At 40.3% G+C, this 18,178-nt stretch overlaps 1 protein-coding gene across 1 annotated transcript in view; it reads right to left on the reverse strand.

Annotated features, from left to right (window-relative positions):
* The window catches only part of LOC109306591 (neurobeachin), a 529,566-nt gene that overhangs the window by 66,849 nt on the left and 444,539 nt on the right, over window positions 1-18,178 (reverse strand). Inside the window, exon 25 of the mRNA XM_019530077.1 lies at window positions 11,239-11,391. Coding sequence (XP_019385622.1) covers window positions 11,239-11,391 — 153 coding nt within the window. The remainder of the gene's footprint in view (window positions 1-11,238; window positions 11,392-18,178) is intronic.

The following is an 18,178-nucleotide window of genomic DNA, read 5'->3' on the forward strand; positions in this document are numbered from 1 at the left end:
GCCCTCCCCTGCCCTCCCCACCCCTATCCTTGCTGCTCAGGCAGGAAATCCCTCCTTTCCCTCCCTCCCTCCCATTTTCCACAGCATGGACACCAGCCCCATGAACCCTAAGTGTGTGGTATGCTAGCTAATGCTGAGACATGTCTGTGTGTGTCTCCAATTTCACTGAGGCAGGCAGACAGAACAATGACTGCTTAGGGCTGTTTGGAGCTAATCAACGGGTCAGCTGGTAAGCTATTTAAGAAATCTGAAGTAATGAAGAGAGGCCATTGTTTTTCTAATTGGGTGATAAAGACTGCTATCAGCCCCCCCAGCTGGCTTGCTCACCTGTCAGTTTGCTGCAGACAGTATGACAAAGCAGGGAGGGAGATTGAAAAGCTCTGCATCATCAACAGATGCATGCATTGCACATACCCCCTTGCCTCAGAATGCTAGCCCAGGGCTGAGGGCCAACAACACTCCTGCCCCTTGACCAGCCAGTGGGGAAAAGCCTGGGACCAGCCCTGCAGCACCCTTGCCAACAAGGGGCTCTTGCTCTGTGACATTATGACATGGATTGTTGCCCCAAAAGAGCCCTTCCCCCTCCCACTGCAGTGTCAGGGCAGGGACACAGCCAGGCAGGGATCCTTGCTGGTCCAGGGACAGGGTTATTCCTTCTCCGTCCCATGGAGTTGACAGCAGGGGCCTATTCCCCTGCAGGGAGTGAGCGCAGCATTGATGGCAGGCAGACCCTGCTGCCAGTGGGAGTAGCGAGGAGACTAACTGTCCTCCCTGCCCCACTCTGCCTCAGGGGCCATGGTGCTCCGCTGCTGCAGCACCAAGATGGGGAGTGCCTGGCAGACCCAGCTCAGGTCCCTGCTGGTGGAAAAGAGAGGGGGAATTGTTCATGCAAAAATAATTATTCATGACCTCACTGGCCAGGGCCCCACCCCTGCTGTCCCTGCTCCAGCTGCAGAGCAGAAGGGCAGGGCCAGTCTGGCTGGGTGGGAGCAGAGAGCATGCTGGGATACTGGTGAAGTCTGGTTTAACTTAAACCAGGAAGGGGTCTGGGACAGACATTGCATAAACCAGTTTGATCCAAATCAGTTAAACCTGATACTACATTCAACCAGGTTTATCTCAAATTGGTTTAAACCATTTTCAAACTGGTCTATGTGCATGGAATATCTGTTCTGTTACAGATTTAAACCAGTTTCTGATCACTTAAACTGGTTTATGTGTAATGTTTCTCCCTAGCCCGGGACACTGTTGGCAGCCTAAAGGAAAAATAATTGAACACAAGCTTTCTGAAGAGCTGCAGCCATTCCACTGTCAAAACAGGAGGACAAGCCATATCATAATTGCTACACACTATACTAACAAAGTCTTGGAGCTGCCAGGGCAGTTTCGGCAGACAGGAGAGGATGCTACCTGGGGTCAAGCTCTCCTCAACCACCCCGCTGAAACAGCACGTGGCCTTGGAGGCACTATTTCCTTTGTTCTAACTATGAAGCAAGAATTCCCCTGCTTTCCAGGAAAGAAGAAAAAAAGAATTGGAACCCTTTCCTACCAATCCAGCACTTAGTCCTAAACCCTTCCCACAAAAGGAATTGTCATCTACTGGTACCTAATGTTAATTCCATATTTTAAGGTTCAGGCATCTGTGCTACAATGTTCTAAGTTCAAAACACGTTAATAATACAAGGTGGGGATGATGTTGCAGTTACACATAAGAATTTGCTTTTATCTTTCTTTTTCTCTTTAAAAAAACATAGGAAATTGCATGAAAAATACATTAAAACAGTGCTATTTAGTCTGCAATGCCCAAAACACCCAAATCAGGAAATACCGGATCTTTCTTTGCTTGTGCAACCTTTACTCTTAAATGCATGCAGTATCATATAGGCTGTAGCTACATGACCACAATCAATTTTTCCCACAGGACATATGCATAGTTCAGTGCATGGGATGGAGGCAGAAAAAGACTAAATGAAGCTTGCATAGGTAATCATAAATCCGGCATCACCTAACTTATGAGTGTTTTACTTTGCAACATTTACATTCTGCTGTATATGACTATACTTAAATTACATATTTCCTTCAATACAACTGTTTTCTTCCCTCTTTGCTAGTTCTACTTATTTTTATTTATTATTTTTAAAATCTATTGTGTCCAGAACTGCACCTTCCTTACTTATTGATAAAGTGATTTGCACAATAAAGTGATACTAGGAGTGAATTTAGTTCAAAGTAAGAAAGAGTTTTCTTATATTATGAATATAATATAATGAACAATGAATGGGAACCCAGGCAGATCTGACACAGTGGCAGTGGTGTATAGTGTGTTCCAGGTAATAACTAGGACAAATAATCACATTTTACAAATTTTCTTCTTTACCATACCCCACCCCAATGCTATAAAAGTTGGATGTATACATTAAAGCTGCCTTGAGGCAGTTCTAACTTGCATGACCAGCTCTTACACAGTAGCTCATCATTTTAGTGAATGTTTTACAGACTGTGGCAGTTTTGCAGAGGTCATATTTTGACATGGATACATTTTTCTTTAATAACTTTTTTCCTGCATTTAGCAGAAATAAGCTTCTTTTCAACAGCAGACCTTTTGTCTTCTGCTTCCACTTTTTAAAACAAATTCAACAATCATATTTATTGTACCAACTAGGTGTGTCTAGACGTGCATTTACATCAGCTTAAATTTACTTCACAGCAATTTACTGTGCAGTAAGCAGGAATAGGCCAGTGTCTACATGTGCAAGTGATCTGGGACTAAATTTGGAGCAGCCTGCCATGTGCCCCTGTGGCCACTGGGGGAAGTTCCAGCCTCTGGTGACATGGCTGTCAGCCCTTGGGACTAACTTTGTGGAATAACTTTAGTCATAAATTGAAGCCAGGAGAGATGGTCAGCCACGAGCCCTGGGGCTGGGCTTAGGCTGGCTCCCCAGTGGCTAGGTGGACCCCCTGGGTTACTGTGTAATAATGCATCTACATGTGTCTTACTGCACAGTAATTAATTGAGTGTAAATTTGATACCTGCATCATGCAGGTATCATATTTACGCTCAAGTTAACATAAGTCGCCATATTTACTATGCAGTACAAACAGTTTTGGTTACTGCACAGTAAATGCACGCGTGTACACATGCCCAGTGTGTGGAAAATCCCATTTTCCATTACTGTTTTTTATTCTCCCTTATAGTGATGTATGCTGAAATGTAATAAGAATTTATGGAAGATTTGTAAGAACTTGAGTTTTTCATTATTTTGAATTTAGGAACTTTAGAAACTTCAAAAAACTGTAAGCTCCAAATTCTCAGGCTCTTCTCTTTGGATACCATTGTGCTCTTTCAGAACTTTATATGTATCTATTATAGAATAATAAAATACTTCTGCTAATAACTAAGGTAAAAATATAAGAAAAATTGCTAGTTAAACACATAAGGCACTTGAAATTTCTAGTGCCTCAAGGCAATAGCTAATGTTCTTTTCCTTCAATTACTTTGTATTTTAAAAGATTGATTACTATTATCTTATTATGAAAAGATTGCATGTTTGTAGTTGTTTCAGATCTTAAGAAAAGCACAATTGTTCAGCAACATCATACTTTAAATAGGAGGTAGTGGTGGTAGTGTCTGAAGTGACAGCACTTGCATACATAAATTGCTCAGGTATTGTGATGGCAGATTAATAATATGTGGATTGGAAAATGAAAGAATTCTCCACAGTTTTCCTAAGTTAGATTTTAGAGAAGCTGTGGGAACTTCCACTCACATCCTGGATCTCTGTCTAATATAATCACATTAGGTGGTATTGGGTCCCTTGGTGATTTGCATCAAGTAATATCAGCCTATAGGAGGACATGATCTCTCAACTTCCCTAAATGATGAACAAGTGCTAGAACCTTGGTCAGGGAAGACTATCAGTCCAGTTGCCTTCACCAATTTTTTCTGTGCCACATATTTCCTGTTTGTAAAAGTTTGTGACAAGAGAGCTGAGTTACCATTTGAAAACGTCAGATTCCCTTTGTTACTTCACAGATAGATCTGGCCTAGGCACAATATACTTTCTCCCACCAATGTCAATTTTGATGCCATGTTTGTCTATATCTCTCAAAACTTCAGTCATGCTATTCACTGCCTGTGAAATTCTCTCCCTAATTCAGTCTACCAAACCCTCTAGTAAGGCCTATAAAGACATTCAGTTTCTCCTTGGAAAGTTGCTGTTGATGTTCAGGCTTTTTCTTCCAGAGGAAAAATGACAGCTCCAGAAGAAAAATAACCTGAGAAAAAACAGGGTTAAATCACTCCCAGGAGAGTTTCTTCTGGGAAAGTGAATGTCTGTCCATGCTGTGGCTTCTCTCAGGAGAGAATACAGTCCTCCAGTGCTTCTCCTTTACCCCTGCCCTCCGCCTGGGAGACAGCATGGCTATGGCTGAACTCTGCTGCTTTAGCAGGGACCAGAACATGCCCCTTTCACAATCCCCACATTTGTGCTGCAGGGAAACACAGGCTAACCATGGGCAGTCTGAATCAGCCAATCAGAGTTGCCCTGTACACTTCTGCCTTCTCTTGCCAGGCAGACTAAGGGAACCTAAAGAGAACATTGCTATGACTGGCATGCCTAAAGAGCACACTTACTGCCACTGCACTCTCGCTGCTGCTGCCACGCTCCTGCCACCACCATGCCCCTCCAGCTGCCGGGGGCATGTGTAATTCATGGGGGTCACAATAGAGACTGGGATGGCTGGTGAAGTGGCAGTGAGTGGGCCACTAGACAAGCAATTCTACCAGCACTAGGTTTGAGAGTGCGTGTTGGAATGCTATACCTTGTGCTAAACTAAGCGCTGTCAATGTCAATCAAACAGTAGGTAGGCTGCACAAATGACTAACAGTTCAGAGACTTAGGAGTATGTTAAGCTCCACTCAAAGTTGGTGTAGTTTGCAACAGTGTTTAGGTGAGAGTTAGGTACATAAATGTTTTATCTGGATCACATATAGGCATTTACACAAACCTAAGCCAAAATGCATAGAGATCTATTGAGGACAAAATGGAAATGCTTAAGTATTCTAATTTTATAGCTACTGAACTGAGGTCAGATTAGATATTTTGTGGTGAATTAGACACCTAAATTCTGTTTATGAGAACCATCTGGATCTGCTAAGTGACTGCATTGTCTATGAAGTTCCTTTTTTAATACATGTTAGGCATGTCTACATGTGAATTGATGCCCTTTTACTAATTCACATTAAACTGAGTACCTCCAATATGAGGTACTAAATAAATGCACGTTAGGTTGTACCAATGTGCAGTAGCACAAGTGCACTCTTTTTAGGTGATACTTAGAAGTGACCTATTCTACTGCACATTAGCGTATTAGCATGGTTTTTGATGCACTCCTCTTATGTGCAGTAGAATAGGCTACTGCACATTAAAACACATGTGTAGACATGCCCAATATTTCATAAAATTCATATATGTCCCCTTCTCTTCACTCTCTACTTTTCCTTGGTTCACCTTATCTGCTTACATTGCCTTCAGTGATATTTCTGTGCTGAAGTCTCACTACATTACCTTGACAGTATGGTTTTGTTTCCATCCTTCCATACCCATATCCCAGCCCACACCATCAACAAGCCCTCCTGGAATATCTTGTTGCTAACTTCAACTCAAATCTGTCTTCTGATGCACCCTGAGATTATTCCCTTTTGGAATTCTGCTGGATATATAGCTTCCTTATCAATCAAGTCCACTGTCTGTGTTGTCTTCAAATCCTTTTTTTCAACCCACATATACACAAGGTATACAGATTGTGTTGATTCTTCCTAAGTAAAATTGTAAGATCCAACTCAACTCTACTTGCCCTCACTATCTCTTGTATTGAATACTATAGTAACTATCCCATGCAAGTAAATCATGAAACGCTGAAATTTAATGAAAATTTGTTGTCTAAAGAAGATGACCATCTAATTAAGGTGAAGTATAATTGTACTTAATACATTTGGGACATTTTGTTAGAGTCTCTTTATACTGTGTCCCTTTAACACATCTCTCTATATATTTAGCATAAAGATGTTTGTAACTATATTTCTTTTGCTATGTTACTGGCGTTCTGTCAGTTGTCCATTACCTAGTGCAATCTTATATTCACTTTATGCCACTTTTAGTTAGATGTGTTTATTCTGTGATAAGAATGAACCCTTGCAATAAAAAAAATAAAAATTTCACCAACTAAACAATAAAATCTTTTCAAGTTTTACTTGCTTGATGGAAATTATTAGTCAATATTATCTATAGATCAAAACTTCATGTTGAATCACTCCTGTTTTCTAAAAACAAGATTTTAAATTCTTTATTTAATGACTGTTTAAGAAACTTTTTACCTATGAAACAGTACAGATTGTTCTGAATAGCCATGGAATTGTGGGAAACTATAACTATTAGCCAGTAATCCATATATAAATCATTCCATAGAAAGGAAAACAATTTATACCAAGTAGCAAAATATGAATTACAGAAACAGTAAAAATAGTAAATGCATTTTACTCAGCACCCTAATCTATAATATTATATGTGCATGTTCAGTAATTTAAATAGCATTATAGCTAATTTTGGATTGAAGCAGATCTCATCTTTTGTTTTTAAATTACTGTGCTTATTTAAAAAAAAGATCTCCTTCAATGTTTCACAGTAAAATTCCTTGCCTCAATTTAACATGCATGACTTACTGCCTGTATATGTTTTGTTTCTGGCTCTCAGGACTACCATAAGTCTGCTGGGACTGAGAGGCTGAGTAAGACTACAGATGTACATCTGTGGAAGGATTTAGAGTGTGTGCACACATGCTTTCCCCCTCCTGCTCTCCCCCTCTCTTTTTTTTTTGTAAACTGGTAGATTATGATTGATGAACCCAGCATTAGGGTAATGTTATCAGGGACACTTACTGCTTCTGTCCTCTGTGACATCACTGAGGTCATACCATAATCATGTTAGCATCGAACACAATGCTTTATTAATGTTTCATGAGTAAGTCAGTAGTAATCAGTCTAGCTTTGTATGGATAAATTAAACTGGTACTACAATCTCTGATGTATAAATTGAATGCTTTCAAAATCTATTGAAATAGCTCTTAAAAGTAACCAGACTTAATAACTTGATAACAATTTTCACAAGTTTCAGTTTCGTTCAATAGAAAGTCATTTCTAACAAGTTATTTTTTTTTATCAAGCTTAATGCAAGCAAACAAACAAAAAAGCCAAAAAAATACTCCAGTCATTTAGCAGGCAGAATGAAAAAAGGTCTGCTAACTAATGAATTACTTGTGAGTCATCTCTCTCTGTAAAATTCTGTGTGAAATGCTGAAACATTTGATTTTTTTTTTAAATAACATCTATGAATGCATAAGCAGGTTTATACATAAAGGTTTCTGTGTTCACACATTTAATTTGTGTGTGGCTTTAGTAAGCAAAATGTACATGAATAGCCACAATGTTGTCAACTAAAAAATACCAGATACTACATTTTGTGGTATTACCTATGGCCCAATCTAATTCAATGGAAAGACTCCCTTTGATTTCAGGGGACATTAGAGCAGAATCATGGTTCTTTAAAATACTCTCTGATTTCCTGTGGCTTCCCTGTAAATATGTACTGAATCCACTTTGCTAAGCCTGTTGTAGAAATTCCAGCTCTTGGCACAAATGCATTGCATTTTATAGACATCAGCACCACACCCCTGCTTATATTTTTCTTGAAATAGATTTTTGTACAACAAGCCAAACTGGGGATAAGTAAACTGAATATATCTGCTGAACAGTACAAAACTGTACTTAGACTTTAAAGGTGGGTAAGATTTTTTAGGCCATATTGTCCCACTTCTCTTATAGTTCAGAATTGCTCCCTACCATATATTTTTCATACTTTATCCAGTTTGGTTTTAAAAAACCCAAATAATAGTCAGTGGAAATCTATTTCACTATCTACCATAGACATCTATGCTAGAAAGTTTTTTGGATAAATCTATCTACATTTTCCCCTTTTAAAATGTAATCCTGTTACTCTAAGTTTCTTGCTATTTTTATAAATGGTTTTCTCTATCTTACCTTTTAGGTAGCCAGATATATACAGGTATGTCAACCTTTTTTAAACATAGGTTTTCATAGATCATTCTCTTTGAACAGCCCACCCTCATTCATTTTGTTTCTCTCTGAATTCCATCTAATTTGTCCTTTTGTCATTTAGGTGCCCAAAAATGAAAGCAATATTCCAGGTGCAGTCTCACCAGTGTCATAACATCTACATGCTCTATGATGCAATGATTTTACATACACTGTTCAACACTGCACTTGTCTTTTCTGATGTCATATAGAATTGCAAGCTTGTATCTAATTTGCTATTCATTATTGTCCCCAGACACCCTTTTTGCATTACATTTCCTCCCATTTCAATATATGTTCTATCCATAATTCAAATCTCTTTATGCTCCTTTCTATTGTTTTCTTACATTTTCCAACTTAGTACAATGTGTAAATTTCATTAACCCGATGGCCTGCTACCTCTGGCTGATTGAAGCTCATATCTTTGTTTGAGATGGCCCATGCTGCACGAGTATAATTTTTCCATGAATACTGACTACCCCTATCCATTACCCTGGCTATTTTGAGTCCTGCTATTATCAAAAAGGGAGGAAGAAGGGAAAGTGACCTGTTTTGTCGAAGATTATATAGATCTGTTGAGGACTGGACTTTACCTTTAGCAATGACTTAGGTCCTCACTGGGGAGTAGATGTTAAAATGGAAAAAAATTCCAGAAAACCAGCAAGAGATGGATAAAAATTGCAGGTTTCTCAGGCTATAGTTTGGGGAAGGGAAGCATGATATGTAAATTAGATTATACTTGGATGTATGTGTGAGACAAGTATTTTCGTAAGTTGAAGCATTTCAATATTACCCTAATCATAAAAATTCCTCTTCTGTTCTTTGGAAAGATGAGCATACTTATGGACGTACAGACTTAGGTATTTGTACTGTGCAACCCTAACATTTGGAAAGTGTTTGCAACTTTTAGTTCCAATCCTTTATTGAATGTATAATGCTGTAAATGATATATATGCAGTACTTTAAATTCAAGCAAACAGCTGTTTTCTCTAACAATCATAAATAACCCTGCAGAAAACCTTTACAGAGAACCCCTTCAGGTATTTTTCCAAAAGCAGAAACAAAATGGCAGCAATCACAGATTTGCATATATTCAAATTATCACTTATTGTCTTTCTTCCTTCCCATAAAATTTTACACCTTTAAAAATACAAAAGAAAAAGAGGAGAGTTTAGTACAGAAGAACGAAACTATTTATAAAATTTCATGGAGAGCTTGAATAAGAAGTCTGTCTAAATATTCTTCTCCATGTCTTTGCTCCCCATGACTGGCTGCACTGGGTTTAAGACTGGGACCTTTACGTTACTATTAACTGTGGTGATCATCGATTCTTATAAAGAATGTTATAATATGTAAACGTCTATCAAAATCCACTGAGCCAGACATTTAAGAAGGAATATATTACCCTGAAGTGAAGTAATGTATTTCTAGTGTTTTGTTTGTTTATTTATTAACAAAATACTTCAGGAAATGATGTCCACGTAGGACAACTCTATATATGTTCATGGGCACAGCTGATAGGTACTGACAGATAATGTGTTTTTTGATTTCAGGAATACAGCTAGAAATAACCCTGGAGATTTAAAAATATGTCTTACTACTGATGTTATCATAATAAACAAAAAATATAGACAGCTCAGAAATATTCTTATTTAACACAGCATTGTATTTTTGGAGAGATTTTTGTGATGTTGTCATAATGTATCTTTGTCTGTTATATTTACTGCAAACAACCTTGCAAAATGAACAAAGTATTAATCACTCATGCATATGAAAAACCAAATCTGAGTCTCATAATATGGTATTGAATAAACACCTCCAAACAGTCATATTAGATTGGAATGGCATAAATCAGTGGTACTCAACACTTCCATCTTGTGAACTGGAGCTTGTCTATCTGCAGGCTGGATCTGGTAGTTCTGAGGCAGGTGTGATGGTCCACATCTGGCCACAAGAAGAGGAGTGAGGGATAGCTCGGCTGGCAGGGGAAGGGGGCCTGACTCACCTCAACCCAACCCTGGTGGGGGAAAGGTGGCATGGGGGAAGAAGGAAAGGTAGAGAGGGTGTAGCTTAGCCCTGCAGTGGAAGGGGATGGACAACCACAACCTGGTGTTGGTTGTGGGGAAGGGGGAGGGAGGGGGGGTTGGGCTGCATGGGTCTTTGGGTTTGGGAATCTGACAGGGGGGTCGTCTTAATAATGGCCACTGCCGCCCCACTGCCAAATTTCCTGACCTATGGGGAGATCGGGGGACCAGATGTGATGGCTCCGCAGGCCACAATTGGCCCATGGGTTGGAGGTTGAGCACCCCCGGCACATATTACTACTTCAGAAAAAATGGCTAAATACAGAGATCAAAACTATAAATCAAGCCATTTTGTCATGACATACCACTGCTGCAAACAGGGAAGAATAAATAGTCTCCTCTTAAATTCTCTTCAGTTGATATTTTCCATTGCAAGTTTGTTAACTTATTGAAAATTACTTTCTTAAAGCAAAATATACACGACAGATTAAAGTGTTTGCACAAAATGGAATTGAACTACATGATGCTGGAAGTCCCTTTCAACTCTTTGAATACCAAGTTCTGCAAACTTTGTGATGACTGGTCAGAAAAAAAGCCCATTCAGAGACTACAGTTGGTGACATACTAGTCCAATACTCCAGCACAAACACTTCCTTTTGAATGTTCAAGGAGGAAGGCTCAAATCATGCAAGGAATATTTTTTGCAAGATCTCTGTCCTTCGGACCTTAAATTTTCTTTGTGCTCACTTGCAGGGCATGCTCTGTCTTTTACAGGATTGGGCTCTTAATTTTTCAGGATATTTTGCATAGTCCAAATGATGCTTGTCAGACTGCCTTCTCCCAAGGGAGCAAATAAGTGAATTTACAATTCCATTATTGGTCCTCATTAAAGGAAAATCCATTGTACAATAAAGAGTTCTGTCAAATAAGAGCTGAATGGAAACCCTCCCCCACTCTTTCTTCATACAATTTTAAACCTAGCTCTGCAGAGGTGAAAAGCAAGCTGTATATAAGCCTGTTAAAATACTGGATTTGTTACTAACGCTTAACAAAAATCTCTCTTACCATCCTGTTGATACGGACAAAGTCTTCAGGCTTCTTTGCCCAAGGGGGAAGCTCAACATCATTCACAACAACTTCATCTTCTCTGACTCCTAGACTATATCCATTACTGTTGACAAACATCTCTGGTAGATAGTAAAACTCTGGAATTAATTCCTGGTAGGGAAAAGCACAGCAGGTTACACGGCATAAGTAACAAGGCAGCTGAATGATACATTCTGTTTTCAGCATTTCTCTTTCTGTCACAATAACTTTATAAGATAACTGTTCCCATTTGAGCAAAATAATTTCTGCATTATTTATAATTTTGTGGACAAGAATAGTTTTGTAATCCTTTTCTTGTATTTAATTTTGAAAAGACATTGCATAATAATATATTGAACAGATCTTGATTTAAATATCAATCCATTTCCATAAATTATGAGTTACAAGAGCACTGCAAGTTAGTAAACTAGGAAATTATACCAGGATTGCACACAGAAGAAATTTTCTCTGATCATTCTTAACATATTATGCTATACCTTTTACCGCTATTTAACAAAACATTTCAAAGGATGAACCTGTCAAGCTTTTACGGAAAGGAATGTTGGTAATGTAAGTTTAATCTTAATATTACTTTACCAATATACTATTAATATTATCTACTGTATTAATAAATATATCACTTAATTTTATGGGCAAAGAGGTGGTGGTTTGATTACATGAAGCAGAAAAAACAAATTAAACTTAGCAGACTTTTCTGCAGTCAGAGCAATAAAAAGATGTAAACAGAAAGCTGCCAGCACATCAAAATTCCTTTAAAATTGAAATATGTGCAACTTGAATTGAGAATTCCTGTAAAGGGGAAACAAAGCATATCTGTGCCTGTATTAATATTTAGTTAGTGCCTAGTGTGAAGTTTATAACACTTTGAAGAAGCTGAAGTAGAAATACTATGATTTTTAGACCATAAATTTCTGCATTCATAGATGTCTGTTATTTAAGCGGCTTGTACTGAATTACTATAATAGAAAAAAGCTGTAGATTTAAAGCCCCCCATCTTTTCCTCTAATATCTAGATAGGGATTAAGTTCACCAAATGACATTGTTAAAAGCATTAGGGCATTCAGTTGTGTAACGTGATCAAAACTGATGACACAGCACCTGAAACCTGAATCTCTTTGTGGTCCGTTCAAAGACTGCAGATACACAGAGCATAAAAAATCACCACAGACACTAAAGTATCTAATTAAATCTGATCTGCAACTCTATAGAGAATAGAGCAGTTAAAGCAGATGAGGTCTTTTCAAGTTTTACCATTAAAAAAATACATGAATGTTACAGTTTTTAGTATTTTACTAGTGCAACTTATCTTGTTTTTTATACCATTTGTACTGTATTACAAAATACATAAATTCAGTTAGACTAACATATACCACTAATTAATATCTAGCCAATGTAAAACAGTAATCAAATGAGACATGTCTGATCTTGCATTAACAGGTTTTTACATAATTTATTAGCTACATAAATCTATACATTTAAAAAATATTTCACACAGTAAAAGGTAAAACAGTGCTGTATCCAAAAACATGAGCATCTTTTTGAGAGTAAAATAAAGTTGACTACTGACTGGCAAGCCTAACTTGGCTATATTATTACCTCTAATTAGTTTACCTCTGAAGAATCCTAAAAAAGGGTTTTTCATTCTGATATGGTTGAAAGCATATTCTTTCCTCTCCCCGTGACCCTCCATCCATGCCTTCTAAGACTGTTGAGGGACTCTATGGCCAGCACGGATGTTTGGTTCCCTAGGGACAAGTAGCAGTGGCACACCTTGTGCTACAGCTACTTGTCCCCAGGGAACACCCATGCTATATGCATTTTGGCACACAGTAAGTTACCCCAAGGGCGGTAGGGGAGGCTGAGGGGCCAGCACTATGCGGTCCTGCAGATCTCCCAGGGCTGAAGCAGTGGTGATTCTGCTGTGTGGAGCCTGGCTGGCAGCCACAGCGTGGCTCTGGGTGGCACTGGCTCCACTTTTCAGCAGCGCATGCTGCCCGTGTGTGCACTGCTCCAGGTTTTTTTTCCGAAGGCTTTTTTGACCCCTGGATATCTGGAGCAGCATGTGCATGGGCAGTACATCCTTGCAGCATGGAGAACACCCAACTTTGTGGTATGTAGCAAGGAAGATGTGTGCCCTGTGAACTCCCAGCCCAGTGCCTTCCTCCTACCACTGCCAAGGTCTCCAGGCTCTCCCTTCCTACTCTGGCCACCTCATTCTGTTGTATTGCTGTTTTCTATATATGTATTAAATATCAGTCCTGGCACTGAATCTTGTGGCATCCCACTGAAAACTGGTCACTTTGAAAACTGGTCATTGTTTCCTGCTCTATTTTCTGCCTCTTATTGGGCATGTCTACACATGCATTAATGTGCCATAATGTGCCTGTAATAACAGGTACTAAATGTAATACACCATAATTGGTGCTACTGCACAGTAGCACCAGCACATATTCTTTATGTGACCCTAATGCACAGTTGACTAATTCTACTGAGCATTAGCACAGCTTTTGCCATGATGCGCTAATGTACAGCAGAATTAGTCAACTGAGCTTCTAATGTCTTGTGTAGATGTGCCCACTGAGTCTCTAATGTATAATAACGTTTAACTTCTTACTTCAGAATATCTAGTTTTTCTTACTCCCCCTCTACACATGCAGGTAAATGTGTTGTGGGATCTAATGCGTGTTTCACACAATTGTGCATTAGTTCCCATCATGCCTTATTGCCACTACAGGGGGAGCCTGACCCCAGACTCCCCCTGCACCAGCAGTAAACAAGCTCCTGCAGCTAGAAGCCTCCCTCACTTGAGGGGCTCCCAGGTGTAGGGGTGCCCAGTGTACCCCTGGGACTGGAGAATCACTGCAGGGGTGATCCCACCACTCCGAGGGTGCAGGGAAACCCCCAGGGCCCAAGGATTGCTGCAGGGGCAATCCTCCTACCACGGAGGTATGGAAAAACACCCAGGGCTGGATAATCACCACAGGGTGATTCCACTGGAACTTCAGAGACTGGGGAAACCCATGGGGGCATAGGATCACCACAGGGTGATTCCCCTACTCTGGGGGTGCATGAAAACCCTGGACCTGGGAATCACAGCTATTGCAAAGCCTAGGGCTTGGGGTATATGAAACCCTTGGACCTTGGGGATCCCACCTGCCACAATCTCTAGGGGCCAGGTGTTTTTCACTGGGCATCGTGCACCCTGATACATGTAGAAATTAAAGCTCACTAGCACTCAGCTATAAAGTTAGTACACATTTTTAAGGTATAATTTTATAGCTGGTTAGAGTTTTTTATTGTGTAATAGATACTTTGCACATGTAGTTGGTCTCCCAGGCTAGGGACAGACATTCAAAAAGCCTGAGTCTGAATTGATTCAGTCTTTGCAGGTTAGTCTAAGCTGGCTAGGTTAAATCACTTTTGTAACTGGACAGACATCCCAGAAATGCAGACACATGCCTGCAGTGGCTCAGGCTAGAAGCCAGGGGATGCTAGAGCAGCCCTCCCTTCCTTCCACAGCATGGAGCTGAGAGTGGCCAGGCTCCAGCAGGATGCTGTGATTAGCCCAGCAGGGAATTGATAACAGTGTTTATCACCCAGTTAAGAAAACAATAAAGGGACATTACCAGCTACTTGTTGATTCTGCTTATTGATTCTACCTGTTGATTCAGCATGGAAAGTAGACAGCATGTGGTCTGCTAGCTAATACACAGATACCTCATCAGCAAGGCAGAGGGGAAGTGGGAATTCCTGCTTAGCAAGGAGTGGTGGTGGTATGGGGAGAAGCAGCCCACAGTCTCTGGAGCTCCAGCCACGAAGCAGAGGAGAGGGACCAGCCCTGCTGTGGAGCAGAAAGCCATGCTGTGGAACAGAAAGCCATGCCCAGCCCAGAGAGTATGCCAGGATGCTGGGGGAGTCTGGTTTATCTTAAACCAGCAAAGGGTCTGGGACAGACATTGCATTAACCGGTTTGAGCCAAATCAGTTAAGTCCGATACTACATTCAACCAGGTTTATCTCAAACCAGTTTCAGTCATTCTTAAACTGGTTTATGTGCACTGAACGTCTGTTCTGTTACAGGTTTAAACCAGTTTCTGATCACTTAAACCAGTTTGTGTGTAATGTCCATCCCTAGTCCAAGTATTTATGCAATTAACCAGTTCATTGCACAATACCTGTAATGTATAGGGGGGCCCAAAAAGCTGTTCTGAAGAATTTTATCAAAGGTTTCTTAAAAGTCCAAATGAACATCTGTTGGTTTTCCTTAACCCACAGATTTGTGGACATGGCTAAGGTATTAAAGTAGATTGGACAATTATGATTTTCCTTCACAAATGTTATGACGGTTTGTTTTATCACGTTTATCTAGATGTTCTAGAATTGTTTTCAAATGGTGCTTCAATGTACTGTTCTGACATAGATGTCTGGTCCTTAGTTCCCAGTGACATCCCTAACATCTTTTTAAATATATATGTACCATATATTAATTTCCAGTCCTTTGTTATTTGGTCACTAGGCATATACTAAAGCTTCCTAGGGACAGATTCTGTTCTAAATGGATTTAAGAGCCTAATTGTGATTCTATTCCACATGCTTGAATCCATGAAAAACAGCTAATGGAAAAGGAGTGTTACTCCTCCTTGGTGCTTTTTTGTGACTCAGACTTAAGTGCAAGATGTTACAAAAGTTCATGACTAAAGAATTTTCAGGACCTGAACAGGGTGGGACAGAATTACATTGTGGTGCCTAAATCTACTTAGACATCTAATAGATGGAATGGAATTTGGCCCCTAGTCTAACAAGCTAAATTTATGCTTAAATCTAACCTTTTAAATACTTCATATTCATAAATAATGCTAAATTTGTTAGAAGTGAGGATAATTTGGAACCCAGAGAAGTTCAGTCCTACTGATATATTTAGTTTAAGCCAAAGTTTGTCCATGTTTGACTATATCCCTTCAACTTCAGCTTTTAATTAACACATGTTAAGAAAAGCTTTAACAGCCACTCCACTGCCTGATAGGGACTAGACAAAACTCTCATTTAAATTTGTCAAAATTAAATTTCATCACAGCCAGAAAGCAATAGGAAGTTCATCTTTAAGGTGAACACAACCCCAAACCACCTCCAAAATTTGCTAGCTTGGAGATCAGCAGGGTATATGAATGCAAGTCTAGCATGAAGTAGTGTAAAACTATCTGTCTGAACTGTGCAATGACTCCCTGTAGAATATACCATTTTGGCTTATTATCCATAAATATTGGAAGCCATGGTAGATTACTTCCAAGCTGTGCATACCAAATATTATAGTTACAAAAACTGAATGCAGTGAACTCTGTTTCATTTAATTAAATATTTGCAACCTAGGCTAAAGTACAGACAGTGAAAAAGCCCAAAGCTTTTTGAATTGATTCAATCTTCACAGGTTAATTTAAACTGTGTAAATTGAACTGATTAGCAAGTGAACAGACAGTCACTTTTGATTCCAGAAATGCAGCCACATGCCTGCAGTGGCTCAGACCAGAAGCCAGGGGGAACTAAAGCATACCTCCCTGTTCAGCTGGAGTAGATAGTTTGGGCCAAGCCTAACCTGCCCACCCTGTAATAGGGGAGGTTTGTGGGGGAGGTGCAAAGCGTCTGGGAGTAAGTGTGAGTCAGCTTGAATCTGGTGGGGATCAGGGACAGAAGTTCAATAAAGGGACTTAACCTAAAGCAGTTAAGTGTGATACTATATCTATCCAGGTTTATCTTAAACCAGTTTCAGCCATTTTGAAAGTAGATTATATACCACATGGCCCGGATGGATGAAAATCACCTAACAAAGACAATGCTGTAGGGGGAACTAATAATGGGGAAACGTGACGGGGGCCCCACACAAGCGCTTCCAAGACACTCTGAAGATGTCCTTTTCTGCCTATGGTATTGACCACAAATTGCGGGAAACACAGGTTGCAGACTGGGGTGCTTGGCAGCTCCAAATCAAAAAGGCAACAGCCTTCTTTGAATGTCAATGCAGAGCCTTCACTGAGGAGAAGAGGAGTAGGAGGAAAGATACACCCTCATTTAGTGATCAGCCATACATGTGTAACCACTACAGCAGGATTTGCCTCTCTGCAATTGGACTGATTAGTCACCAGCAGGCCTGCCCACCAATGTGGGCAGTTATCTTTCTAACATTTTCATCTGCATGAACCGCCAAGAAGATATGCACTGAACTTTTGTTGTATTACAGATCTGAATTGGTTTCTGATCACCAGGGATCCAGGTTCTCTGCTTAAAACCCCACATTTTCTGATCAAACAACACAAAATCCACATTTGTCTGTGATTAAAATTAAATGCTACCTGTACTGGGTCCTGCCCACCGGGCTGCAGAGGTCCCAGGGGAAGAGCAGCAGGACAGGGAACACTGAGCCTGCAGTAGGCAGCACATATCTGTCCCCGCCCCATGCACAGATCTAGGAGGGCATGTGCCTCTCCCCCATTTCCTCCCCCCAGAAGTGCGCACAGTGGTAGGGAGCTAGCCTCCTCACCATCTCCTGGATGAGCTGCCCGTGGTTCTTTCCTACACCCTGGCTAGGCCCTAGGGTTGCACATTCCCTTCCTAGCCCCAGGCCCCCACACAATGCCCTGCCCTATTCCTTCCCTACCTTACTGTGGGGGCCTCAATCCAGCACACATGTATGTGGTGCCCCCTGTAGGCTGGAACTCTATCTACCTGCAAAGGGAAAGCTGCCATTTTCCACATTTTTTCTCCTTTAAAGGAGAAAAGCCAACAACTAGGACCCACTTTTCTGCCTAGGTCTGCCCTCTTGCAGCAGGTCCTGCCTGCTGGGCTGTGGAGGCCCCAAGGAGAAGGCAGCAGGGCGGGAAGCCCTGAGCCCACAGGCAGGCTGTGTG

Source organism: Crocodylus porosus, unplaced genomic scaffold, assembly GCF_001723895.1.
Source record: "Crocodylus porosus isolate Cpor-Errol unplaced genomic scaffold, CroPor_comp1, whole genome shotgun sequence".
Lineage (NCBI taxonomy): Eukaryota > Metazoa > Chordata > Crocodylia > Crocodylidae > Crocodylus > Crocodylus porosus.